The sequence below is a fragment of the Paralichthys olivaceus genome, chromosome 11 (genome assembly GCF_024713975.1).
Source record: "Paralichthys olivaceus isolate ysfri-2021 chromosome 11, ASM2471397v2, whole genome shotgun sequence".
Classification (NCBI taxonomy): domain Eukaryota; kingdom Metazoa; phylum Chordata; class Actinopteri; order Pleuronectiformes; family Paralichthyidae; genus Paralichthys; species Paralichthys olivaceus.
The window spans coordinates 18,634,905-18,662,895 of record NC_091103.1 but is presented as its reverse complement, the minus strand read 5'-3'; the positions used below and the strand labels follow the sequence as shown (position 1 = coordinate 18,662,895).

General features: G+C 38.4%; 1 protein-coding gene and 1 long non-coding RNA gene across 5 annotated transcripts in view; both read left to right on the top strand.

Annotated features, from left to right (window-relative positions):
* cadm1b (cell adhesion molecule 1b) overlaps positions 1–15,694 on the top strand; it is a 156,993-nt gene extending 141,299 nt beyond the window's left edge. For 3 of the 4 annotated variants that reach the window (XM_069534361.1, XM_069534358.1, XM_069534359.1), the window contains 3 exons: positions 2,462–2,512; positions 11,557–11,685; positions 11,840–15,694. In XM_069534361.1, coding sequence (XP_069390462.1) covers positions 2,462–2,512; positions 11,557–11,685; positions 11,840–11,958 — 299 coding nt within the window. In that variant the 3' untranslated portion in view covers positions 11,959–15,694. The remainder of the gene's footprint in view (positions 1–2,461; positions 2,513–11,556; positions 11,686–11,839) is intronic. The other variant, XM_069534360.1, reaches the window with a different exon arrangement.
* A 5,719-nt stretch (positions 15,695–21,413) lies between these two features.
* LOC109630295 (uncharacterized) lies at positions 21,414–27,869 on the top strand. Its single transcript, XR_002202781.2, has 3 exons — positions 21,414–21,544; positions 24,583–24,693; positions 25,864–27,869. It is a non-coding gene; the product is annotated as an uncharacterized lncRNA (long non-coding RNA).
* The last annotated feature ends 122 nt before the right edge of the window (positions 27,870–27,991 follow it).

The window sequence follows — 27,991 nt, the reverse complement described above, 5'->3', positions numbered from 1 at the left end:
TCAGTAAGAATGAAATGGATAAAGAAATTGTAACGACCCTGTGTTTTTGAGAAATACGATGCAGCATGTCAGGTAAAAGGAGCGTTAAAGCAAGGGAAATAAGTAGAAAAAAAATATCTTCCTGTTGTTGTTGACAGGCAGGTTTAAGCAAGCAAAGATAAACAATTTCTCCTACATTGTTTCTCTTTATGGTTACATTTTCTCATATCAAATTCCTCACTGATACAAATTCTCCCTGAAAATAAGGCTCCTCCAAAAAACACTCATATTTCAGCCCTCATAATGCTGAGCCCAGAGTCATCCAGCCTGGAAATTGCCCATGGAGAATTCTTGTTCGGCTGGATATTATATGTGCCACATCCTATCCTGGCCTTTGTGAAGACCCTCTTCCCTGAATGGCCAATTTCCCTCTTCTAGACACTGACATTTCAGCTATCAGACTGCCTTCAGTCACAGGGAAAGAAATCTATCCCACCCCCCTCTTCAAATACTGTCAGAGCAGAATCTCTTCCTGATACCCTGATACCCCCCTACCTCCATCAACACCACCTCCGCCATACACTCCATCCCCGGCGGCAACATTATGCTGTCCTTGATGTTTTATCATTAGTTTGGGAGTGTGTGGTCCCCCACTGCTTTCTTTTGATGGAGTGCAGACAGTAAAGGCATGGAGACAGCCAGCTAATTTCCCCTGCTGTGACTCTCCCACAGCAAGGGGTTGTGCTATCTCCTCTGCACCAGACCCAGGCAGATATACCCCTGACGAGGAAGCTTTCAGCCCTCCTCAGTACCACGGTACACCTGAATTGCCCTCCATTTTGTCTTTCTGATGATTTTGTTTGAGGGTTAGCAACAGATCTAATCAGTGCAGTGCGGGTGGACAATGCAGCCTGGAGCTCTGCTGTGCTACAGCGGGAGGCCACCAGAATAGTTAAATTTTTAGTTTGATATTAATTATTGAGAAGACTGTGGAAAATAGCAACAGCTATCCAGAATTCACATTAATATTCATTGTTTATTAGAAAACATATCAACAAAAGAAATACAGTAGTTTAATGTGATGAAATATGATACAACCCCAGTTTTCTGAATATTTTTGGATATGTTAGCATAAGGTGGGTGTATTGATGCTCTGCCAGGTGTTGACAGAAATATTTTAACAACTAATATATAGATTCCCATATGATTAAGATTATTAATCCTAATTCATTTGTTGATCCACTAACTTTTCCTGCTGTACCATGAGATTAACATATTTGTTTATTCCGATATGTGTTTTTGGATGACACCTTCATGGTCAGGACTATGGTGGTTTTTATAGAACAGTAGCAGTAGCAGCAGTGTACATTTAGACATCCATCACTTTTATTCAGACTGAAATCATTCCTCCTCTTTATAACAACCCTAAAGAGATGCATTCAGGATATCATTTATCTTTAAAATTTTCTTCAAAATATGTGCATAGCTTCCAGAGAAAGTATTTCTACCAATTCCTATTATTGTTTGCATGATGGAGTTCCTGTACTGAGCTGCGGTGGAGTGATATTAACACAAAAAGATTTTTTGTACCCTAAAGTACATCAACCTTGGAAGACATCCACTCGATCGATGACTCAGACTATTGAAGCCTCATTATAGCTCCATCACTTACATTGAAATTGCTTGAGGAAGGGAACTCTTAAGGGACAGTATTAACTGGAGGAATGATCACAGCAAGCAAAACCTGTTTGAGTGTTCAGATGGGCACATCAGTATTGTTTTAAGCAGCCCCACAGAGCATCCAGCAAGGACTCCTAAGCCAATCTTAGACGTGAACTATGGGTAAAATCCGGAGGGTTGGCTTTGGTTAGTTAACAGATAGTTTGCCTTGAGTTTGTCTTTCACACATTCACAACGCAGCCAGAGGTTCTCTGCACAGATGTGTCCACAACATCAACAAGTCCTCCGCATTGTTCAGGCATGGGGTGGAGCAGCCGGGTGCAGCAGGAAGTGTCAGCTTCACCACAAACTCTCTTGACATCTTGATATTTGTTTTCTTTTTGTTTGTTTTTTTCATTTTTGTGTCTGTTGTGCATCAGAAGTATCAAACATCTCCCCCACTCGCACATGGTGAATCCAGCAGAGATCCCCTGCTGTATTCACACATCGACTTCTCCTTGATTTCTACGGACTTTATACTAGGAAGCCAGTCGGATAAAGTCTGCAGAAACTGAGGAGCTTCTCTTCACATATTTGCGTTCACACATGCACCTCCTCCAGAGAAAATACGGAGGGACAGCAGAGTTCTGTGCATGTCTGAAAGCAGCTGTAGACTCTGAAAAATTAACTCACCAGCAGCAAAACCATGTGCATGTTATGATTTTATAGTGCAGCCTCTTAAATGACCTCTGTCTATTCCTCTACTCTTGTATTCCTTTATTTCTTATACATGTTCTTAATTTTTTTTACTCTTTTCATCTAGATGCTCCCACTACTATGCCCACACCCACCACCAACCCAGTCAACACGCAAGGTACTGTATGCCCCCACTACTGTCCCTCTCAGCAATCCTGTGTGTGTGTGTGTGTGTGTGTGTGTGTGTGTGTGTGTGTGGGATTGCATGCATGTATGACCTGGTGCTCGGGGAGAAAGAGGCGTTGCACCTGAGGCTAAGACAGTCTGTGGATGGTCAGTTCTAATCAGATGGTGCTGCTGATAGGTGACATTGAGGACAGGCGACGCAGGCCTTTCAGAGACACCTGTCATAGCCCTATCCAGTCACATGTTTGATCAGAGAAAATGTAGAGCCTCCGCTTTGCTGTCCTGCTATCTTATCAGCATCTGCAGCCATATCTCAACCGGCCCATCCATCATATTATAATGCCCTTTGCATCTCTCCGACAAATACCAGTCACATTTCGTCTTTGCGAGGCCAAAAAAACATCAATAACAATTTTTCTCAGAGACATATGAAATAAATGAAAGGCGGTTCATTCACTGTTTATAGCCAAGTAACCTTTTGACACTTTCTGTAAGAACTACTAGACTTTGATTCATCTCTCTGGCAAATTTTTTATTCTAATATTAACCATTAAAAAAATTGCTATTATGTCAAAAGCACCACTAAGGCTACGCAGATGGCGAGGCAACCTTGGGAGTTGGCATTTGGATATGCCAGAATGTGACATTTCAATACAAAAACTATTCTTAAAGAATAGATCGGTTTATCAATAGCTGCTTTGGAGATGTGGCAGTTTGGGCCCTTTTGTCATGACCGCTCTGCAATTCATGCACTCATAAAAATATGGAGTGGCAATATTCACATAATAAGTGTGAAACTCAAAGTGAGACTGCATCATGAGTTCTGGTATTGTAATGAGGGCAGCTTTCAGATACAATTTATTACTACATTTATTTCATCAAACAATTGGCTATTTGTTTGTGTTGTTATGTATTTTATTCAGACTAAAAATGGAGTCAAGAGTCAAAAATAGCTTTTTCTGTCCTCTTGTTTGTGAGTTCTTCTGGGCGATCACTCTGACAGCACACCTCGCCTTTGCATTTTTTTAATTGCCTCTTCACATTTGAGATATGGACTTCAATCCTGCTTCTTTTCCTGTCTGAGTTTTCCGTGGCATGTCCTTGATCATGCTGCAGGAGTATGGCATCGTCTCTCTCTCTCTCTCTCTCTCTCTGTCTCTCTCTCTCTCTCTCTCTCTCTCTCTCTCTCTCTCTCTCTCTCTCCCTCTCCCTCTCTCTGGGTGTGGCCCAGTCAAACAGGAAGTTGCTTTTGCAGAGCTGTGCATTACTCTGCATTTCCATCCTAAGCTCCTCTCCTCGGAATAACACTGATGCAGCCGCCTCTGTGTTTTCTGCTGTAACATTCCAGTAATTTCCGAAAGACAGGCTTGAAAGAGGATTTACCATGATTTATGCAGTACATGCTGGGAGGATGTAATTGAGCTTTCTTGCAGTTCAGTACTCTTCTAAATACCCTGTCACAGGGGCAATGCTAAGCTGGCTTGCCGTAGATTGCTTTGCGCTACCTTAATCAGCATAACAGCACAGTATAGCATTTTCCCCTCGCCAGTAAGGAAGTGTACAGTGTGACTTCTTATTCATCAACTATAACCAAAGTGTGAATAGGCTGCCACCACCATGCTGTGATTTTCTGCTGTAATCAGAGGTTACTGAACTGATTCTACATATATATATATATGTGTGTGTGTGTGTGTGGGTGTACCTAATTTTAAAGGTAGATTTACATTTACATTCATCACAAAAACAACATCATTATTTGACCAACTAACTGATTGTAATTTATGTGTTTAGTTGTACTGTATTTAATTATTAGTTGTCATTCATCTGCCACACTCATTGATTTAGTTTTATTATTATTAGTTTTATATCTTGTAATAAATAATTTCCTGATATTATTTATGGATGTGTGGTATCAAGATCAGATGCTTTGTTCAATCTGTTGTGCATGTGTGTTTGTTGTTTGTACCTTGCTTTTATTATTGTATCAAATTTTTATATGTAGACCGTGGGAAGATTAGCGACTGCCATGTCGGCTAATGGGAATTCAATGAAATAGATTGTTTTAGATTTTGTTGTTTGTAGAATTTAGCTCCACGTTCAAACGACATGTTTACTGAATTTACTGAATGGACACATTAAGCTTGTGGTCATTCGCTAATCCACACAAGCAGCACATCCACATTGCGCTTGCTATTTTCCCTCTGTATGAAAGAAAACATGAAAGAGGATTTATGAATTTGGTTAACTCTCTGTTTGATTCATAATTGATCCAAAAATAAGGTTTTGTTAAAAATTTTACAATTTAACTTTCAAGGTTCTCTATTTACCCATGCACACAGAAGTGCCAGTTGAAGGTCCAATTGCCTAAATGCCTTAATGGTGTGTGTGTGTGTGTGTGTGTGTGTGTGTGTGTGTGTGTGTGTGCGTGTGCGTGTGCGTGCGTGCGTGAGTGTGTGAGTGTGCCTGCCTGCGGATAAGTCATTTCTTTCTTGTTTTTGAAAGTTTAATGTCTTTTTTTTCTCCACATGCCCAAATTAGCAGATATTCAGCTTTTTAGCCAATGGATACTGATGTCGATGTATGGACTTTTTTTCACTTACATAAAACATAATTGCACACTTTCTGTATTTCCCTTTTAAATAAATCGATCTTTATATGAATGTGTTATTTACTTCTAAATGGCAGCAAATTTGAAGGAAATCATGATGAAAGGTTCCTAGAATTCAGTAGGAAAGTAAAGGATGTGTAAAATAATTAATTACCAATATTTACTAAAGGAAAAGCTCTTATTTGACATCTTGCATCAAGAAAAAATTGGCAGAAATGTGTCCGTCTCTCAGCGTGATCCAAACACGCAGACATCTGAGAAATATAAGTGTTGAAGATGGACAGTAGATGCTTACAGCACCACAGGAAAAAAATCACACCGCACAAGTTCTTTGTCAGTGGTTGTATTTCTTTTGGGCAGAGGGTTGAGTTTACCCAGAATCCCCAGCGCTGGAGGAATAAAGGGAGTCTGTGGCAATAATGCTCCAGCTCGTCAGATGCTCAGAGATGATCCAATTCAATGCAATGTAGGGACATCATATCCCAGCTAAGCCTTCAGTAACCCCCCTCCCCCGACTTTTTGAGAAGAGCCAGAGTAAAAGACATGGAACAAGGAATAATGTTGTAGACTTAAATGAAAAGAATCATAGATCAACAATCCAAGGTTAACTGGTGTTTGAACCTCAGCTAAATAAACTAAAGTTATGGGCGAAAATTTGCACTGTCCCTGTCACTTATAAAAATCCTGTCTCCTATTTTTCTCCTCATTTTTACAGTTTGTGTTGTATTTGGTTGTTTTGTAACCTGAAATTAATACCTGCAGATTCTTAAATAATGATCTCTGTGCTATGATTTTCAAGTTAATTTAATCTTTAAAGTGCAAATCAGTCAAAAATAAGAGTAAATCACAGCTCTCTTCATACAAAAAACACAAAAACAACAATTACCTATCAAGAATTATATGTTACTGTAAACAAAAAACCATGTACAATACAGAATTACATAACAGTTTAATATTGCTGAAGTGTCCTTGGGCAGGATTTCAAACCCCAAATTGCCTGATGTGTGATGAAGTGCTGCACATAGATGCACTGTATGTATGTGTATGGGTGAATAGCAAACTTGTACTGTAGAGAGCGTTGAGTGGTCATCAAAACTAGAGAGAGAGACTTTAGTTCTCTGAGCTCAACATTATTCTGGTTTATGGATCGCACTTCGGTGTAAAATAACAACCAATAATGGCTTCGCAAGCAAACATCACACTACACATGAACCTGAGTCAGGCCTACATACTGCACCCATCAGACTTTATAATACTACCAACCATAATTAAGTTTTTTATTGCTTGCTTTGATGAAGCTGTCAGGGATTTGCCCATCCTTATGCCTTTAACATGCGGTGCACAGAATACATGCATCACTTCAGGGTTATTTTGACGCCTTTGTTCTGACAAACGTGGGATTTCTTTGCCTAGTGTGAGTTAAATCGTGTGATTTAGCATCAGATGGTGTTTTAGGAATCCATCTCTGGCAAGTTTTCATACATGTTCTGTTTGCTGTTTTCCTCCTTCCGCTCTGGTATATGTTAGGTGTTGGCAGGTTTCCACTGCTGTTAAGTCTTGGGATTCGCGCATCAACTCCATGTACACTATTGACTTCAACAAAGACTGCTCCAAGCGCATTTAGTATTCAACATAATTAGTCAATAAACATCCACCGGCAATGTTTTAACTCTCACAAGTATCATTTGTCTTTGAAGTATTTCATTGGAAGTATTAAAGAATCATTTAGAAATGCTAATTACTGTTTTCCTCACATTTGTTTACGCCGATTCAGTAACATAATTTTTAGATTTCTCTGACCTGCAGTTTTTTCTTTCTTCTAAACGGTCATTAAAGAAAGAAAATATTGGAATGGTCCATTTTAATTAGTCTCAAGGGAATAAGTTAGCAATGCCAACCCACCCTGAAGTTAAAAGAGTTTTTTAGTGCAGAATTTTTTATTTTTTTTTAATCGAGCAGTTGTAAATGGTAATGAGAGCTCTACTTATCACATTATGGGTTTGAAGATTCAATGTTATGTGTGAATGAACTCAATTTGTGTCAGACTCATTCTCTGCAGATAAGGTGTACTTCTGCGGCGTCTTACTTAAGGCGACTGTAGGAGCAGAGCAGGGATTTCTATTATTTTGTAAACCTTGTTCCTCGCCCTGATCTCCACTTAGGGGGAAAAACAAGTTGAAGAGGGAGTGTGAAGTGGAGATGGGTGCGAGCTGCCTTTGTACACAGAAATTTGCAAATCTCAAAAGACACAATAAATAGTCGCCCAGTTCAAATTCACTCCACAATTTCCATTCATTTTCCAAATTATTAGTTAGTCAGACCTTCGCTTGTATAACAGCACCTCTGTTAAATGTCACAGTTGTGTTTGTATTATTTGGTTGTTACAAAGGACTCTGAGAATCTATTTAGTGGCCGTGCAGTGGCATTGAAATTCAACCAAGGACAATATTGTGCTGTGTTGATTGTCTTCTACAATGGCAATAAGAAAAATCATTGGGTAGAGATTGCCCATGTGTGCTCATCTCATTACATTCATTTCCTTCTTTCCAAACGACAACAAATACAAACGCCACGGATGTCAGCAGTTCAATGCTGCAAGATGCTCCTTAAGTTAATTCTTCAGCCCCATGGTCCTGCTACTGTCTATGAATGGGTAACTGTGAGAGGCTATTCAGTGCATGTGAAGGCTTTGCTCTATCAATGCAAGAGAGTCATTGTTTCAATTATGTCCATGTAATTACGTCTATAAATTGCAATGTGTTTGTGTGTGTGGGATGGGCGCACATGTTCGTGATGGGCCTCGTTCTGTGAACAGAAAAACTATTAAAAGAAAAAAGTTCTGAAAAAATTATGTTCGGTGTAATCAGTCTGGTGACAAGCTCCCAGCTCAGATCTCGGCACTGACAGATAAGTCTGACAGGACGCTCCGTTACTGGCCAGAGTGGCAATTAGTCATTCCAGTACAGAGGTAGAAAGGTGCGACTGTAAAGCATGTGACACTGGGAGTTCAGTGGAGCAGCTTCCACCACCGCGCAGACATGAGCATCAGTTGCAAATCCTCTTTATTCCCCCTTAAATCCCCACGGCTGTGCACATCCTGTCAGGACGCCAGTGTGGGCATGTCAGCACTCCCCGATCGACCCGTGAACCGTGCTGCGCTGGCGGTATGGACACTGGCTACATTACAGACATAATCAAATTCTACTTATTTCAAGTGTGAGGCCACAAAGGCCAGAGTAATAACACTGTCTGTCATTTGGAAGCTCTCTCAATTCTAAGCCCCTGGTAGTGTTATGAATGCATAGGTATTGAGTATTGAACATGAACAGCCACAGGGAATCACACTCTTGATCCCTGGATGTGTCAGAGCATCGAATGACAAACTAATTAAACACAGGAAGAGGGAGGAATGATGGTAATGGAAACATGACATTTGGTGAATAAAACCTGCTCTTGTTGAGGAAGGAGATCATGGTCAGATACGCATCTGCACCTCTGGAGCCTAAAACTTCCTTTTCACTCTGTCACCCAAATACAGTGAGTGGACAAAATACGTGTTTCAAATTCAAGGTCCAGGAGAACTGCTCATGGAGGCACTGATTCAACCGAACCAGGGGACTGTGTTTTACAATCCGGCTCCTTTACTGTTATACGGCTTCAGTGGACCTATCACTGGCTTTCTTTAAAAACAATATCCTGAATTTTCAGTTCAGTATCCTGAATCTGGCGATCAACTGGCTCTGTTATATATCTGGGTTTTTATATATGACAGCATAATAATGACATTATTTTATTGTGGTGAACTATCCCTTTGTTTGTTAGAAGCTCTGTTTTCAAACCAGCCTGGTTCAGCAAAATGATTTTCAGATCTATAAAATATATACTACTGCTCTTTATCATCTGTCAAACTAAACCACTTTGTCAATGTTGGGATCCTGTGATGGCTCAGATTTTACAGTAATCTGCTGTGTGTGTGTGTGTGTGTGTGTGTGTGTGTGTGTGTGTGTGTGTGTGTGTGTGTGTGTGTGTGTGTGTGTGTGTGTGTGTGTGTGTGTGTGTGTGTCTGAATTGATGAAGGACACTAAAGCATCAATATATACAGAAATATATTTTTTTATATATTTTTATCAAAGTCTACTTACAGAAAAATGGTGGGTCATATTTTCCAAACAGTTTTTCCCCAAACAATATTGATTTTAACTGAACTTATTATTAGTTAGATATGAGTTATTATTATATGAGCTGGGTATAACATCTTTGTCATGTGATACCTTTTAAATAATTGTCAAACTGATGCAGCAGACACATCCTGACCTTAATATGGGTATAAAAAAATATTTTCCCATAATGCCATCAATAGATTATTTTCAGGAGACTCCTCCTGTCTGGTGTCATGTCAACATATATGAAATACTGAATATGAAAAGTGATGTTGTTGAATGTCATTATTTAACAAACATTAAGCAAAGAGCTCAGATAGCACATTATGGTGTTAATTGGATGTGTGAAGTTAGTATTTGTGCAGAGCAGACGATTTCCCCCGCTGTTAAACCGCACATTGTTTTCAGATGTTAATATTTTCACAACCAGTGCAGAAACAGAACACCTTCAAATTGTTATGCAGATTTTCTGTTAAATAACTCTCCCAAACGCAATAACAAAACCTGGAATATCATCATCATTGTTATCACTCTCATCCTCATACAGAAAGCATTATATTATATAACCTCATGACCATTATGTTAAAAATCATGTTACAACACAAGACCTTTGCATTTCATTTGTTATGTAACATGTGTCATAATCTCCTTACAATATAATGCACTCATGCAGTAGCACTGTAATTGTTCCATTTCTTGCATGTGCTATGTTAAATATGAGACCGTGTTTTTGTGGCTTTTCCAGTTCAGTGGTAAACTCTATATACGCAACATGATATGCAACCAACCATAATGGTCGATACTGTAGGTGTTATGGGATTGTTAGTTTCTCTTTGACATTTTTGTGAAAAGAGTCTCAGTGCTTACTCTGGCCAGATTTCTCTACCCGCTAAATAAAACTCTCCCTCGGTGAGCGGAGGGGGCTGAGACCCTGCATGTTTCCTGGTGGATGTGTCAAAAGGAAGACAGCAGTGAGCAAGGTGAGGGCATGGAGGTGTGGGGAGGCTGAGAGGGATGGGAGGAGACAGAACTGCACACAGGCCATTTAGCGGCTGTATGTTCATTAGCATGGAGCATGAGCCGTTCTCTCCCCGCCGGGACTGGGCTGTGCTATCTGACATCGCCGTTACAGTAAACAAACCTCACACGTCTCTGCTCCACACACACCAGCGTGCAGCCGTGGCTCGCTCCGTGCAGACGAGTCCATTTTTAATGGCGTGCTCAAGCGAAACAAAACTTTCCTGGTTAATTAGTTTCCTCGCAATTCCACTTCCAACGTGTCCTTCTGATAATTGAATTCAACTTAAAAAAGGTGTCGTTCAAAAGGTTGAGATGTGAATGTGTCACTAAGCTCCTCGACTCCACTTACGTTGCCATGTTGAGAAATTCTGCACTCTCCACTCGTCTTTTATCAAAATCATTCAAGTTCGGAGCATGACTAGTGAGTGATGGAAAATTGAGCTGCTCTCTCATGCAGCAAAGAACAGTGCAGCCCTTCCCTCACCAGCCACTTCTCCATCAGTGCAAATGTGCACAGATATAGACTATTGATGAATGCCTCCGAACTATTCTGAGACTGGAAATTTAAAAGCCTCAAAAAATTGTTTTACTGTTCTTCTGTGGTGCTCTGATAAATCTGGCTAAATTCTAGACAGTGATACTCTCTGACACCTGAGGCAGCCACGTATTTCTCTGCTTGGGGACTCCAGGTGCCAATTTATTTCCAAACTCGTGTCTATTTCTGGTGATTGAGCTCTATAACTTCCAGAAATGGCCTCTTAAATCACAATGTATTTTACAGTGTGTGAACTCTCAGTGAAATTGCAGACGGTGTCGACTGTTTCATGGTGAAATAACCTTCTTAAAACATTTTTCAGCACCACTTCCTCAAGGGACTCGGGCAGAGCTGCCTTCTACATGTTTGTCTGGTTTATAACTGTTCATGTTACTGGCTAATTAGCTTAGCTTACCTTAGCACAAAGACTGTGGCATATAAATATTCTTCGAATTGTTACTTGTAAAATAACAAAAGTTAATTTTTACTCATTTTTACAACACAACAAAAAAGCTATGGCGTGTTAATTTATATATGTGCTCTCAGGTGGATTTAGAACAAACGAAATACTTTATTTTGCAGCCTAAAGATGGAAATGGCCACAGCTTCGAGTAAACTCCATGTCTGTGTGATTCTTTACTACTGTAGCCCTGTGACTGGCTGAGAGGGTTTTCTGATCATAAAATTATTTACGGTTATTGTCCTGTTTTCAGACTCCAGAGCCGGTGAGGGGGCACCGCAGAAAATTGACCATGCTGTCATTGGAGGAGTGGTTGCCGTGGTGATGTTTGCCATCCTCTGTGCGCTCATTGTTCTTGGTCGATACTTTGCCAGACACAAAGGTAAAGCACTGGCCGCGCAATCATACTTGATCATGAACACATCTCAGAGTTCAAGTGTTTTTTGTTGCAAGTGGAGCGAGATGGGATTGAAGTGCACATGAGGATGAGGAGGCGGAGGAGGTGTGGTGGATAATTTGTCTGCGCTCTTTTGCAGGAACTTACTTCACGCATGAAGCCAAAGGGGCGGACGACGCGGCCGACGCGGACACGGCCATCATCAATGCGGAAGGGGGACACAACAACACAGATGAGAAGAAGGAGTACTATATCTAAACTGGACGGGCCAGGAGAGACGGGTGGGAATGCTGCTGGTGATGGTGGTGGTGATGGTGGTGCTGTAGGAGCATTATGTCTAACTCTGATTGGTTACGAGACGGCTTGAGGGCAGAGAGGGTGAGATTTAAAGAGGAGGAGAAGAAGGAAAAAGTGGGAAGTAGGACTGCCGGGGCCAAGTGGTAATAAGAGGCGTTGATGAGTCTCCTATCCGACCCTTCCTGGACTGCCGGGGCCTGTTCTGTACAGTTCAATTATTTTACAGACAATTTTGTGCCTTGTTCTATTTCTTTGGTTTATTTTGTTGGTTATTTTCCCTGTCACATGCTTGTTGGATTGGATTTTCTCTCCTTGTATCTCCACCTGATCCTTTGTTGCATTTGGCTTTCGGAGGAGATTAAATGGGCCTGGTGTTTGTCTGTGTGTGCTGCAGCTGGCGTTTAGCTCATGTACCCAGATCTGAGGAGCCAGCTCATCCACACCTTCTTCTCTCTGTTGAGTAATCTCCAGAGTTCATTAACTAGAAGACAGTGTCAACACGTTTCTCCTCACTGGGTCAGAGTGAGGACACAAGGTCTTCAAGTTCACCGTGTTGATTACTAATATAACAGTTGTAAGTAATCATGGTTATTTTAGGATGTATTTGTTCCTGACAGTGAAGTAGGAGTGCTGTTAAGTATCATTTCACACAAAATGGCAAAGTACAACCGGTCCCTCGCTGGATTCAAGAAAAATTAGGTGTGAGGTCAGTTTAGCGTTTGTTTAGGGTGTTGTGGAGTACAGTCTAAATGCTTCTGACAGCTGTGATGTACCATAAATGGAATTAAAATTTCTATAGAGAAAATCAGAGATGTTTATTCATCAGGATTTTTTTTTTTTGCTGATAACATTCACTAATGTTTCCAATAGGCTGTTGCAGTCGGCCAATGAAACTGCAGCCAACAGCTAATTAGCTTAGCTTCCAATACTAAATAAAAATGCAATAACCCACCATAAAACTGAACTAAACTTCAAATTGTTAGTCATTTTGAAACTTTGGTTTTATACAAGTTTAATAAACAAGATAAAATTAGTTCTAGGGGAGCTCGTAAGTGGATTTGTTGCGCTTGGATTGAGCTAGGCTAGCTGTTTCGTCTTTGTGCTTAGCTAAGCTAGCATCATTACCCTACAGACATGACAGTGGTTATCAATCTCCTCTCCCTGCTCTTATCAAAAAAGTATATTTCCCAAAATGTTTTTTTCTTCAAAATCCTGATCTCGATTACATTCAGTGACTATTTTCATCAAAATTGTTTTTCATCCATGGGATGGGTGGACCAAAAACATGGCAGAAAACATTACTCTAATAATTAGAGCCAAAAAAATGTCTTGTCTGTTGGCAGACATGATTTTGGCTGCAGGGTCAGATACTCTGTGTTGCCTGTAAGAGACACCAGTCCTGCTGCATTAATCATAGAATCAAAAAATAAATAAAGATTAAATGTGCTATATAGCCTACTAGATATTAGTACGGCCTGCTGTGCTTGCTTCTGGTTCTATTTTCACATTTTAATACCACCCACATGGTCGACCCTGACTGAATAAAATAATTATTCCAATGTCCATGTATACAATGAAAATGACTTTGTATACAGCAAAGGCTGAGGGTCCACTTTGCAGAGTGCTCCTCCCTAAATGATTTATTTTTATCAGATAACACAGCATGAAATGTTACAAGGACTTTGGTTTATTTTATTTTCCAATGGTTCATCTCTTTTATTTGATTGCATTATGTTAAATGGAGGCAAGTGTGTCAACCTTTCAATGACATATCCTTTCAGATGATGTGTAAGGTATCAAGGTATTTCCGCATATATCCACAGTTGAATCTTTCATGCTATAAGATTTTTTTTCAGCCATGGGTTAGGTTTCAACCTGAGTAAAAAGAGGTTCAGTCATTGCAAACATGAATCAGTGACATTACCTTGCTATCTGTAAGGACATTTTACCTTTAGGTTTGGAAAACTTGTGAGAGCTCTTGGCCTTTACAAGTTATCAGAGATTTGTGTAGAGCTTTAGACTTGGTTTGGAAAGGATCATTTCCTTACTGTCATCCCGCAGTTGAAAACCCTCACAGAGGAGCCGTCTGCTGTAACATATTTCCTCTTTTCTTTTTGCTTAAATCTGAACATCCAAGCTGGCAGACAAGAGACGCATTCATGCCTCTGACTCTGTGAAAACTAGAAGAGTAAAACCTGTTTGGTAATTAGTGTGTGATTTCATTGTATTGCCTGAATCAAGAAAATCTGTACATGTATTATGAAAAAGGATAACCACTGCCTTAAACCCACCTCTTGATACGTATCATTCTAAATGAAAAGACTGAAGGACATAATTTAGTGCCTTCTTTGATTTTGAGGCATATGGTTAGTATCATACAGTATCCTCATGAATACTCTCACAGTATATCTTGTATGTTTCTGTTCTTTTTAACTTACAGGGCCAATACTCATCCACGGTGTCTATATTAACGCACCATTGACTTCCATCAAAAATACTATATGGAGTAAAAAGAAAAAAATAAGCTGGAATGAGTTTTATCTTTATAAAAAATATATTTATTTTTTGTTTATTGGGGTGGTAAGGCAGCTTCCAGTAACTCGAATATCGTATGCCAGGACATAGTATTTATTGTCTAAATTAGTGATCACAAAACAATTTCAATTTGGCATTAGTCATTTTCTCTACTTCACTTCATTAGTTTTTTTATTTGGATTAAATCTTAACGGACAAGGCTTGCTAGTATTACCAGAGAGGGATACAGTACTAAAAGCTGTAATAAGCAACAATAAAAGTATATTTTGGTGGATATTGGAGTTTTGGTGTCATGGAAACAGTAATGTGAATGACAAATTTTATTTTGGGATTTGTTATTTATCTTAAATGGTTATGAAGTGACAGCTGCTTTTAACTGGGGAACATTGAAAGATTTTCAGAGGCATCATTCTAATCCAATTTTTGATTTTTTTTTTAAATTGAGTATGTTTGTTTTCACTCTCTCAGGTTCATGAGTATTAACAGTTGTGTTTTTTGCATCTCAGGTAGAATGCAAATTTAAGGCCCCAAGTATATACTGTAGTACCACAGCTACTCAAAAAGTGACGAAATCACAAGGTGTACATGTTTTTCTCAGTTGTACATGTTTATGTGTTCTTAATATGGTGCACTGTTACAGTAAACGTTAATGTTTTATTTTGCATAGACTTAGTTCACAAAGACAGAAAACTAGATTTGTTAAGCAAACAAAAACTATGTACAGTCAGTGTCAACGAATGTTCATGAAAACTTCTTTGCTCATATAGTATTGGTTAATTAGTAATTCTAGGATGTGTTAAGCATCTGTTTGCATTCAGTCATACATAAAGTTTCATAGATGAAAAGATGGCGTATTTACTGTGACATGAAGTTTTATGAATGATCTGTAACATGTCTTGGATATTTGGATGAAACTCATGTCATCAAAGCCTGGGGAGGGAGGGAGAGGGGTGCTTTGGTTGTTTATTACCCCCAGATGGTTGTTTTTGTTGTTGAATCTTAAATTTCTCTCTGTACCCAGGCAACATTTTTCTTTTGTGTAGTGAAGAGGATGTTTCTCATATGGCCATGCATATTTTGTATTGGTTAACACCAACATTTTTACAAAAGAAAAAAAAAAAAGAAGAGTACTTGTCTTAATAAAAAGATATCAATGTTTAAAGCGGTGTGCTGTTGTGACTTGATCAAAAGCGTGGTTTCACTTTGTATTCCTGTCCTGCTTGAGAACAGCATCATTTGTTTGTTTGTATTTGTTGTCACCCCACCTGTCCAATGTGCTGAATATGTCAGCTGGATTGGACCTGTTCACTTCCTCCTGAGCTGCTGATACTTGTCAAACTTACAAAGAAAAAGTAGATCTTGCGTTGTGGTGAAATACTGTACCGATGTGGATTTGATGTGAGTGAGCAGCAGCAGCAGCAGCAATCTGAGGTTCCCATCAGTGACTGACACATGCAGTGTGGTAAAGACAGAGTCGAGAAATGTTTCAGACAAAATGACTGACAGTGACAAGCTCTGGGGCCCGTGTTGAGGTTTCCGACTGAACACGTGGATGTTAGTGATTTGACAAATTGATAGGCATTTCGAGGACGTTATTCATAACCATAAGCTATTCTGTCATCATAATTCTGTCAGTGCCACAATTTCCCATTACTTTAAGTGATCCATCCCAGGTAAAGGTCAATAACATTACTCAAACTTTAATGGGAATAGTTTAACCTTAGAAACCAGCCACTTTGCTCCCTTACTCATACAATTATTGAAATATAATGCTTCCCTCAAGGAACATTAGATACCAGATTTTTTTGAAATACGGCAGATTATGGGATTTTCTCTATATTCATTTTTTTTAAGGTTGAACTCCTGAAATTAAAAACAGCCACAAGCATTTGCTGTTTGGCTGTGCCTATCATGAATACATGAATGCAGCAGTGTGATGTTTCATTTAGATGCTACTAATTCCATTTAAATGCTCAACTTTAATTTGGAATGACATGTTTAAGTGTAATTAGCACAATGGGGAAATTGAGAGTGAACGAATGTCTGAGCATGGCTTGTTTAGCTGGTTAATTGATTGATTGAGATTGATGGCATGTAGCACTTGGCTTGGCTGAGGTATAATTAAATGATGTGGGAATAAATAGTGGCTGAACAACGGCGAATGCAACAGGCGGTTGCTCCTGTTTCGCACAAATACTCCAGATATAATTCTCAATTACTTTTCAACGCACATTCTATCCTTTCACAGAGCAACTCAATAGATTTAATAGTTCTGTTAACAAAACATTTTTTGAAATCAAAATATTAATTTATAATCATTACATCACATTGTACAGTACAGAAAATTATCATAGCATCACAACACTGTGTGTCTATCAGAAAATAGACTGCACTGGTTATTTTGTCAAAGGTTATGGAAACAGCAATGAAAAAAAATGTGAAGTGGTCTATTTGAAATTATGTAGAGCATTTGTTTATCTTTTTTGTTCACACATACCCTCACAGATTGAAGACAAAGCTTTATCGACATCACCCATCGTTTTCAAAATGTTTTTATTTAAATACATTTATATTGGATGTTATTTAATACCATTTTTCGAATAAAAGTGGATGTTGTTACAATTTCTTTCATTCTTTTCATTGTTTTAGCTATTTCAGCTTCCTACTAATCATACTTCTTTGAGCTATTAAACTGTCAACAAAGTCAGCTATTAACTAACAACAACTGTTTATCAATTACTTTTAGATAAATATTTTAATCAAGATCATTAACATATTGATAGCTAATTTGAATCATTCATTTATTTCTTTTAGCTATATTTCAACTTTTCATCTGTTACTTTTAGCTATAGCTATTTGGACCATTATATCATTAGCCTCCTTCCATTTCACAACTGATCATTCATTACTCATAGCTAACTCTTTTAATGATTTATTATTTACTTTTAGAAAACTGTACCACTGTTCACCCATTACTTTACAAAATATTTGATCAATAGTTTGTTGATGACTTTTAGCTATTTCAACAATTTATCTATTGGCTTAGACTGCTACGACTTTTTAAAGCTTTTAAATGTGTTAACCCATGCATTTATTTAACCATTTGAGATAACTGTTTATCAATACTTCTAGCTACCCATGGCAACCACATTAGTGTTAGCTTCCTTTGAGCTGCCATCCACATATTACTTCTAGATTTCACAAAATTGCAAACACTTTGTGTATTTATTTGTTGATTCAATATGTGGATATTTGTGATAATTATTTGGATTAGCAACTTCTGAAATAACCCTTTGGTACAAGTAGATGTACCGATACCAGACATTAGTCGACAAGTCTAAGACCACTTTCCCATTCCTTTGAATATGAACATTTAATATAACAGTCGGAAAACTGTTGGAGAAAATCATTCTGAGAGAGACATTGACTGACCACAGTAAGTCATTCAGTTTGCTATATAGTGACAACACCCGCTGAGAAAGTGACTCACCCAAAGACATCCAACTGAACAGAAATTTTGTCAAGTTGCAAAGTGCTGTTAAATTGTAGAATGGCTAAATGAAGATGAGAAAACCACAGTTTATATTCAAGCACTAAATGTCACTAAACCCTCCAGTAACATGTGATTTAGTGTTTTGTATTGCAAGGACAGCATGGCGTTGTAAGGTGAGACGTTAAAAAGCATTAAAACGGTGCCAGTCCAACAAAGTCAAGCAATGGCAAGAGCTTTGCAGAAAACACCACCTGACTTCTGTGCTTGTAATAGTATTAATGTCGGGGGGAAAAGATACATGAAACTGATGAGCTAGTTATTTCAAACAATGATGAAGGACAAGCACCTGAAGCCTGTGAAAACCACAACACACTTATCTCCGACTACTACAGTTTGACCCAGAGAAATCTACATTAATTAAACGACACACAACCAGTTTGTTAATCCTGTATGACAGTGTCAGAGAGAAGAGAAGGGACTTGTGTTTGTGAGGTGATTAAATCCAGAGCTGAAAGACGCTGCGAACAGCTCTATAGGCTCTAATGTCAGTTATGTTGCTGCTTGATGTTTAATACTCTGATATTTAATCAGAGATTGATATTTACCAGAGGGAGAAACTCTGCACTGGGAGTTGATGTGCAAGTTTTAGGTGTGATTAATTAGAAAAAAGATATTACCCCCCCCCACACCAAAAATGGAATAAATAAAGGTTAAGTGTCTCAGACAGGAAATCTGTAATTATCTGCCGAGCCGAAGCTTCAAGCAGCATCCTCTGAAGTTTCCTTTGACCAAATCTCAAGGTGAATCCTCTCTGCAGAAGCAAAGTGTTCTTTTGCCAAATTTACATTGATGTTCCGCTTCATAGCCACCACCTAGATACAATAAGCAAGCTGAGTATTTCCCAATCTTCTCATCTTATCTTTTATTCTGCTTCGCTTGTATGTAATCTCTCCATCATATTTAGTATTGTTGATGCATAATTCATTTCCATTTAAGTAGATTTTTAATTTGAAACACTCAGATAGCTGTTGGTGATTATCTTTTTGAGATATCCATAAAACTGCTATTGTTGCACTACAAGTTTATTTAGTTATCCAGCTTCTTTATTTAGTCATCCAGTCTCCTACTGATACACAACAGTTCTTCTACAGATGCTTTTCCACTTATGTTTCGTGTGTGTTTCTGTTGTCAGCATATGAAAGTGTTCTATATTTGTGGGACAGCCTGTTATAGTCTAAAAAAAAATGTCGGTACACAGCCTTGAAGAGAGCTGCTGAGATGCTGAAGGAACACTAGCTGCCACCTGAGTAATTTGTCAGTCTGAGTCTTTTTTTTTCACTTATTAAATTAATTAGATAGGTAATTAAAAGTTACATTTTCTAATTAAATTGGCATTGAATTAAAACACAGGGAAAGAAAGGCATCATGGGAAGAAGTTCATCAGCTTGAATGAGCTTGAACTTAAATTCAATTTAATTTTTGAAAGATGTGGATAAGTTAAAAAAATTATCTGTTCCATGCTCTGTAACCGCTGCAGTCATTCCCTTTTGAATTAGGAATTACAGATAGGAACACACTGCACGGCTTTACAAACTAAAATAGCACTCAGTGGAGGGCACACCTCAACCAAGGCCCAGGAGACCCCTTAAATTCAATGAAGCTGCATCAAATTCCATTTTCAGTGGGCCCATCCTTTCACCAAATTTCAGATACCTGTTTTGTCGTTTTTGCATAATCCTGGTGATAAACTTGGCAGAGGTAACAAATTGACACAGGTGAAAACACAACCTTTGCAGAGGTAAAAAGAAGTTAAATAGTTATAAAGATTTTCAACTTGTAAAACTTTACAATAATAATCAGTTATTCTCAGAAATCTTTACGAAATCTAACAAAAATATGCTTTGTGTACTTGTATACTTTCAAATGCTCTTCGATAAGATGATTAAAAGACTGCAGCATCTACAGACAATGTTCTTTGACTGTTATTTGGACAAACTTATGAACAAACTACTTATGAATTATTCTACATTTATTATGTCTACATTGTGAATTAAAGGTAAATAAAATCCTGTGAATTACACTAGTCAAAGGACACTCAGAAAAGCTAGGCAGTTAGCTTTTAGTAAGTTAGCTTTGAGCAAGAGTTATGATTCAAGATTTAAGTCTAAACTTACTAAGGTGTTGGCTCATCAATACAGATTCCAGAAAATGGAAACGTTAGGACATCTTTAAGTAAGAAAAAGGGGTTTGTAATATAAGGTAGCCTTCTTAGCCATGTTGTACAACAAATTAATGAAATATTAAAACTTAATTTCATGTCTTTTTATGTATAAACTCCTCTATGAAAAATCCCTAGAGTGCAATGAAAACACGAGCTCTACAAAATGTGCCTGATCCTCTCTCTCTCAGTGCAGCATAGTTTGGCTTGAAGGCAAATGAAGATGGTAGACAGGCAGACTCAGCAGGATTCTTGTTACACTGCTCTTCATCACATGTGTAACTCAGACGAAACAACAAAACAAATTACTGGGAAAACAACTCAGGAAATCAACCTTTAAGAATCCAAATAGACACTGCATGCTGTTAGCAGCACCGCTCTACTGGTCCTCCATGGTTGGACTAACGCTGCGTTCCAGACAACTCTGACGTAGGATATTCTGACTTGAAGTTTCCATCTTCCAACTTCCAAGCAAGGCTTCAAACATAAACAAACATGGCTGATCATGAGAAGCTGATGGTTATTTGGCTCGTGATGAGATAATTCAACTGTGACCAGTGCAGCCTCCTTTCATACATAAACAAAGCAGGGGAGGGGTTATTTATTATTATACATTTTATACTTGGAAACACATTGCAATACATAAGAGCAATAGAACACGCCCACATTAATTTCACAAACGAGGAAACAAGAGTCAGACAGAAGGTTGACGGGCCTCAGCGCTACAGTATCTACGTCTCCATGAGCGCTGCCATTGTTGTGTGATGTCAGACAACTGCTTCTCCGTAAAGTCGGGGGAAGATCAAACTTCCCAGGGTTCACAAGTCAGAACTGTGACTTTATATCATGTTCCATTGCACTTTTTCATGTGCAATTCTGACATCCGAGTTGTTTCGAATGCAGAAAAACTCCATCTATTTATGCAGGGGGTTCAATTCACACATGAACTTACTCAGCCTGAACCACAACAAAGCAGGTTGAACTTAGCAGTACTCCTAATACAAAGAAAAAAACGTTCTTATACTACGTTAGAAGCTCATTTATATTTCTAAATGGTAGCTGACTACACAATGTAACTAATCCTAAAACACATCTGCTAAATGCTTGAATTTAAAAAAAAAAAGGATTACCCCTCCATTTGGTTTAGCCCAGTGACATCATCACCAATCCCTCAAAACCAGGAAATGTTGGGCGGCCCCACCCCAAACAACAGGCCGGCACCTTGCCGGTAAATCTGAACACAGCCACTAACAATTCAACAATGTTGTAACGGAGGAAACTGAATGTGATGTGAACACGTGGTGAGTACTTTGTCACACTAAGAAGTTCAATACATTTATTTTGAATTACAGAGATTGAAAGGTGATGTAAAAGTGGCTAACCCACATGAAATCATCCAAATTCTACAAAAGAAATGCACACAAATAAATATGCTTTTTGCTTTTGTTCTGAAAGCTACATAAATCTAAAACTTAATACATAAGCATTGAACTATGTGATTTTAAAGGCAGCTTTGCCTCTAGACATTCAGTAAATTACCCTGGAGTCAGAGGCTACCATGCTAAGCTTTAGCAAGTGAGCCTTGAGCAATGCTATTTTCTCCATTATAATGTAAAATGTAGCTACTGTGTTTACATCCACACAGCTCAGTTTAGACCATGCACATGCAGAGAAATAATCCACATGTGGAGCATTATATTTACGCTATCACAGGGTATTTATTTCAAGACATGAAGGCCAGAGATGTAGTAAGTACCCACTGTTGGAGCACTCTTACCAAGTCATTGTGATGTGAACAAAGGAAAACCCGAGCAGGTGAAACAAGGACAATGTGTACGGATAAAAACAAAAGAGACGAGTCAACAGAAACATGATGGAGCACGCTTTTCTACAGCACTTAGTTAATATGCTGAGAAATATATTTTTTTTTTATCATTTTCTATTAGTCCCTGAGTAATTATAGCAATGCTCTCCAATTGTATCAATAATTACCTTTAAACACATAATTGAGCCGTTTACAAGACAACTTTTTGACAAAGTTTGTAACATCTTTCTCTGTGAGGTAATAAAAGTTTGTTTCGTTAGTTGCATTTATGTGCACACTAGACTCACATTTCTATTAATATTGTCATCTGCAAAAATACATAATTGCTTAGAGAACCTGTTGATAAAGCAGTTGTTTATGAAGTGAGGTTTAGGGAGCCAGCACAAGACAAACTTTATTTTCATTCTCCAAATTATGAAGAAAGAATGAAGAATAGCAGCACAGGAGGAAGGTAACGCAATTAGAATATTTAACCACATTACCTGTTACATGCGGTTTCTACGCTGAGAGCTTAAAAACATTTCCCATAGAACTATTCTGTCGCCACCCTAAAGCATATTTGATTTAGTCCAATTTAAAAAAGGGCATGTCAGAAAGATAAATTATAACCTAGCATGCTTTGTTTCTCAATGCAGAAATTAAATTGAAGTCTTAAATGCATTCCTAAATACTTATGAAATTACAGAAGGTAGAGCCTGGAGCAAGTGAGCCTCCATGTTCTGGTCGGTTAAATGATTGCATGGATGTAATTACTTTTCTGCTCAGTTATAGGTTTCTTCATTTCAACACATAATTTTCAGACCCTGTCACATGCTTCATATCTCAGCGGTCTGACTTAAGGGAGACTGAGCAACCTTAAATTAATGCAGTGTGTCCAATTGCAGTGGTGGCACAAGCATTAGCAAAACTGGGCGTCCTTTGAGTCTGCACAGCAACTGAGTGCGATGTTTACTCTGGCTTCTCATCTGATGGCTAGACTAAATGCTCAGTGATCCGGATGGGAGCTCTAAACAAACACTCTCTTTTTAATTTCTGATGGATAAAACCCACACACTCTCTCATGTTTGGCTTTTGTTCCTATTTCCTCATTAGTGATGCCTTGTGGTTTTAAATTTAGCAAAATTCAAAAATCATCGAACTGTATTCAATACCACAGAGCCATGCCCCAAATAACAGATGTATCGTTTACAAGTAAATGCCTCCGATGGATTCACATGGCTAAAGCTTATTCAGCTGGTGGCTACCTTTTGAACCAACTGTAATGCATTGGATAATTACATTCTGTTTCTCAGGGTATTATTCATCAGTTAAAGGTCAAGAGCATTATTTGCCACACAAACTGAGCCTTGCATTGTATTGGCTGGCACACGGTCTTCTAGTTGCTTATCGTCACTTAAATATGCATGTGAAAGTCAAATTAGAAAACTGAGTCCTAATAGGCAGCCATTACTGCAACTGAGGAGCCTTTGTGTAAACCTGAGGTCTAATCACTTATTCAATCACCAAGCATTGTGTCCCTGCTCTCCTCCACCTCACCACCACAGCTGATTTTCTATTTCAAAAACCATGGATACACTTGAGTAAAATATATATTTCTGCACCTAACCAGGGCCTAATTGGTTATCTGAAGCACCAACAAGGTTTTCTTGGTCTCTTTAATTAAATGAAAATCAATTGTCATGTTAACTTGGTAATTTGAGACATAAATGAGTCATAGATCTCCTAGAACTGTCTTTCTCTCAGGCAGGAATCAGACGACAGTGTTGGCTGATTTATCCCTGATTCCTCCCCTCAACAATCTGAGAGGGTAGACCTTGGTCTGTGCTGATGTTAGGCTCAGATTATTGCCAAGATTTGGTTTACAGTCTAGCCCTTGAGGACAATGTTCACTGACATGTAGGCCGACTTTTACCTAGAGTTTTCAATGACAAATCAAAAACCCATGTTGAACAGATCACCCAAACCATTCTTACTCACTGCAAGAATTACTTACGTTGGAACAAGCTGTCACACTGCAGTCTCTATTTTGTTTACGTCGGCTTCCCGTGAGATCATGTGATGTGTGTCATGCCACCCGATTTCAAAACTATTTAGGACTTTTAAAACTCACTCAACTCAACTCAGTATTGTGGGCACAAATTTTTATACCTCCATTTCTCCATTTAGTTTTGACATTGATATTGTGTAATGAGTCATCATAATATTCCATCCACATAATAAGCTTGTGACAGTGTTGTTACTCAGGTCATTTACAAAAAACGGGTGTTTGGCCATTGTTAACATTAACTTCCAAGGCTTTGCTTATGTCTTTTTTTTCCAGTTTTCTTTAAAATTTACAATTCTATGTGACCTAAATTTATTTTATTTTTTTACCTGAACTGCTGAACTGTCAAGTTCTAAAACAGGTGACTACAGCACAGAAGGATGCAGCTGCTAATGATTACAAATTCAGTGAGATATTGAACAGATAACAGGATTGTGCCTAAAAATATAAACTGCCATCTACTTCTTTAGGTCTTGAGGAAATTATCTCTGCATCATCAACACGGAGGACAATGTGGTCGCGAGCCTGACGGGCAGAGATAGGGTCACACTTCCTCTGTCACACAAAAATGTATACTTTAGGTAAGTTTATTTTTTTTACCTTTTCATTATGAATTAAATGTTGGTCACAGCATGTCATAACTATAGAATCATGAAATCATCTGGTTCAGTTTCAATGCAATTCTTTTTGCCAACGAGGGTGACACTTTGCACGCTCACAAAGGCACAAAAAAAGGTTTAACTGAATCTTTGCCGCTGCCTTTATCATAGCATTGAGATCAGGGTTCCTGGTTTGAATTCTTGTTTTGGGCATTCGACTGATAGCTGAAGCCATGTTGCTAACTCTGCCACTAGCAATTAGAAACATGGCGGAGCAACATGCAACAACCCTGTTGAGGAGGATTCGCTCCTATTATAGATATGAATGGTTCGTTCTTTAACAAGGCAACACAGCAAATCTTAGTTTCAGGTGAATTTACACCAATGGAAAAGTTATTATTTGATTGTGAAATGTATTTTTTCAAATGGGATAAACCAACTCATTTTCGAGGGGGTCCCACACAAAACAAATAATCAAATAACAGACACTAACTACTAAAAAAAACACAACAACTGGGACGACTGTTTACAACCTTCAACTAAACATAATAAGGGAAAGGAGAAAATGTACATGGATAAATAAAGAAAAAAAAAGAGAAGAAAAATGTATCAATTTGTAAAAGGAAATAATAGTGACATGGTGAATTGTATTACCGAAAACATAGACATTATGAAACACTATGAATGTTTATGAATGTTGATTTTATTTTTGAAAATTCATCCTCTAAATATTATTAAGGCTATGTATATGCAGTGATACAGCTTTGAAGGTGATACTATTTCTATACTTATTCACAAGAAGAAAAAAACAAACCAATATTTGGACCAATATTAAACTCCACAATAAGTCCCAGCAGGACTTTTCAAACTGAAATTCTATTATTTAATTATGCTGTGCACTTCACAATCAAGATCCATCAAAGAAACAACGAGGGGGTGTACTTTCATAACGTTCCAATAATTTTTTGTAATGGAACATTACACCGTAATGAACAACCAAAAAGGGTTCTTTATGAAGCCACTCAAGTGCCATGAACCAGAGACTCACAGTCACAGTCTGTGTTACTAATAGATCTGCTATCAAGGCCATTAAGGATTTTAAACTGTTCCTACATAATGTAAAGACTTGATAATGTGCAATTTTACTCTAAGGAGTCATCTCCTCGTGGCAACTATTACCCAGCAGATCACCTGCCCCTGGAGAGGTGACGGTCCTCTCACCTAGCACCTGCTGCTGTTTGACATCACATGCCTCACAGATCCCATCTCCGCATCTGGACAACACCAGATGTTCCAGAATAATTTTTCAAACAGGTGAAAGTTCCCCTCGCAGCTGAACCTCCACTTGCTCCACGTTTCTTCTAATCTAGACACATCAAGACGTGCATGCAATCACCGCTCAGATATTTCTTACTTGAAAACCTTCACTGCAGTGAGGGGAGGTGAAAGCCCAGAGGGAGGGATAGCAGAGTACCTTTTTTTCCCCCCCAATCATTTCATTTGCCCCCTGCTGAAAAATAAGACTTTAACCTGATCCTGAAAGGTAGCATGTCCTGAATGCATCACGATGTCCAAAAAGCAGATGGCTGTCTAGCAAGGCAACAATTCTTTCTCTGAAACGCTGAATAATACATGCATATCTTGCTGTGATCCAGCGAATTCAATAGCCTATAGAAAAGGATTGCTCTCAACGTAAACCATTTTGCTAGAGGCCGTTCTCTTTCCTCAGGTCCAGTCTCCCATAAATAATTTGCCTTCAACCTTCACATGCATAAAAATTGCAACTTGTTGGTTATGAGAGAGAACAGTGAGGATGCACTTTGAATGCCAATGTGGCGATGAATAAACAATGGCTCACTGCTCCAGGAGCAATGCAGAGCTGCCAGGAGACATTGCTTTGAGTCCGCAGGCTCTCTTAATGGTTTCTACCACAGACCAAGCCTTTCACTCAGCTGTGAATGGGAGGCTGTTTTGATCTGGAGGGGAACACTTTAATAATTTCTAACAAAGCAACAATTCCCAAGGCGTTTTGGACAACCTTGGCTGATTCTTTTTGATTATCCTCCAGCCACTTCACTCACTTGAGACCCTGATTGAATGGGCTTTCTACAGCAACAAGCTTATGGAAAATGAGGAATGGCCTCATACCCACTGTCAGAGCATGTCATCTGCAGCTAAGGTCACTCCTTTTGCCAACTGGAGGGCTCTTTCACTCTGAATAAAGTAACTATTTATTCAATATGTTTCCACAGATCTGGACAGTTCTTGTTATAATTTCCCCTGAAATTCAAAAGCAATACAAACAATTAAATAGTCTGGATTCTCTGCAGTGTCGCTGTACAGATATGTGATGTCTGACAGGCAAACTCTAAGTCTCTAATATACCCCACAATGCAATAGGGGTGTTGTAATCTTGTTGTAGTGCTACAGTGCCACCTGGTGGTGACTAGACACCACTGTGCAAGTACTTCAATATAGTAGCTCTCAACCTGAACCTAGGGGTCAGGCTGCAAGATAATTTAATGATTAAGTGGGTGGAAAAAATACACATTATTTTAACTTTGTTCTGGGGCCTTTGCTTGATCTTTTTTTTTCCAGAAATATAAAAATCAAGCAACATGAAAATAGAAAAACACTGAATTCACTCAGTTTGTGCCTATTTGCTATGACATAAGTATTTATCCTAATTTGTTGTCACTACTAGAGTCACACACAAACACAAACTAAATTAATCAGTAAATAATTAATTTATCGTTTTAACTTTTTAAAGCATAATACCAAATATTTGCTGTTTCTAAGCATCTTAAATTCAATTTGATTTCTTTGTCCAACATGAGGGAAATGTATTCATGGGTGTTGTTCTGTTGATCAGAGTTTTGTTCTGTTGACACTAAATATATATATATAAAAAAAAAGATGAATCAATTAACCAAATAAATTATCAGCCAATTATCAATCTGCAAATAATTGCTGTCCTAGAATACTCTTCTACTTTGAGTTGTGTGCATAAATACAGTGTTCAGCTATTTATATCCCAACATTTTCAGATTTTTTTTAGCAACTGTTTATTAATTGTAATTTTTATAAATTTTTTGTCTGTAAATATGCATGTAATTAGGTTAATAACAGAGCTCCTTTTAACAATACAAATATTGATATCAGTGATTCTGGCCTGGTTTAACTTTGTATTGGATCCATTATGAGTTTGGAGTCACACAAAAAAGTAAACTACCAGACCCCTTTAGTCTACTTCAATCTTGCTACCACCCTTTAGCAAAGC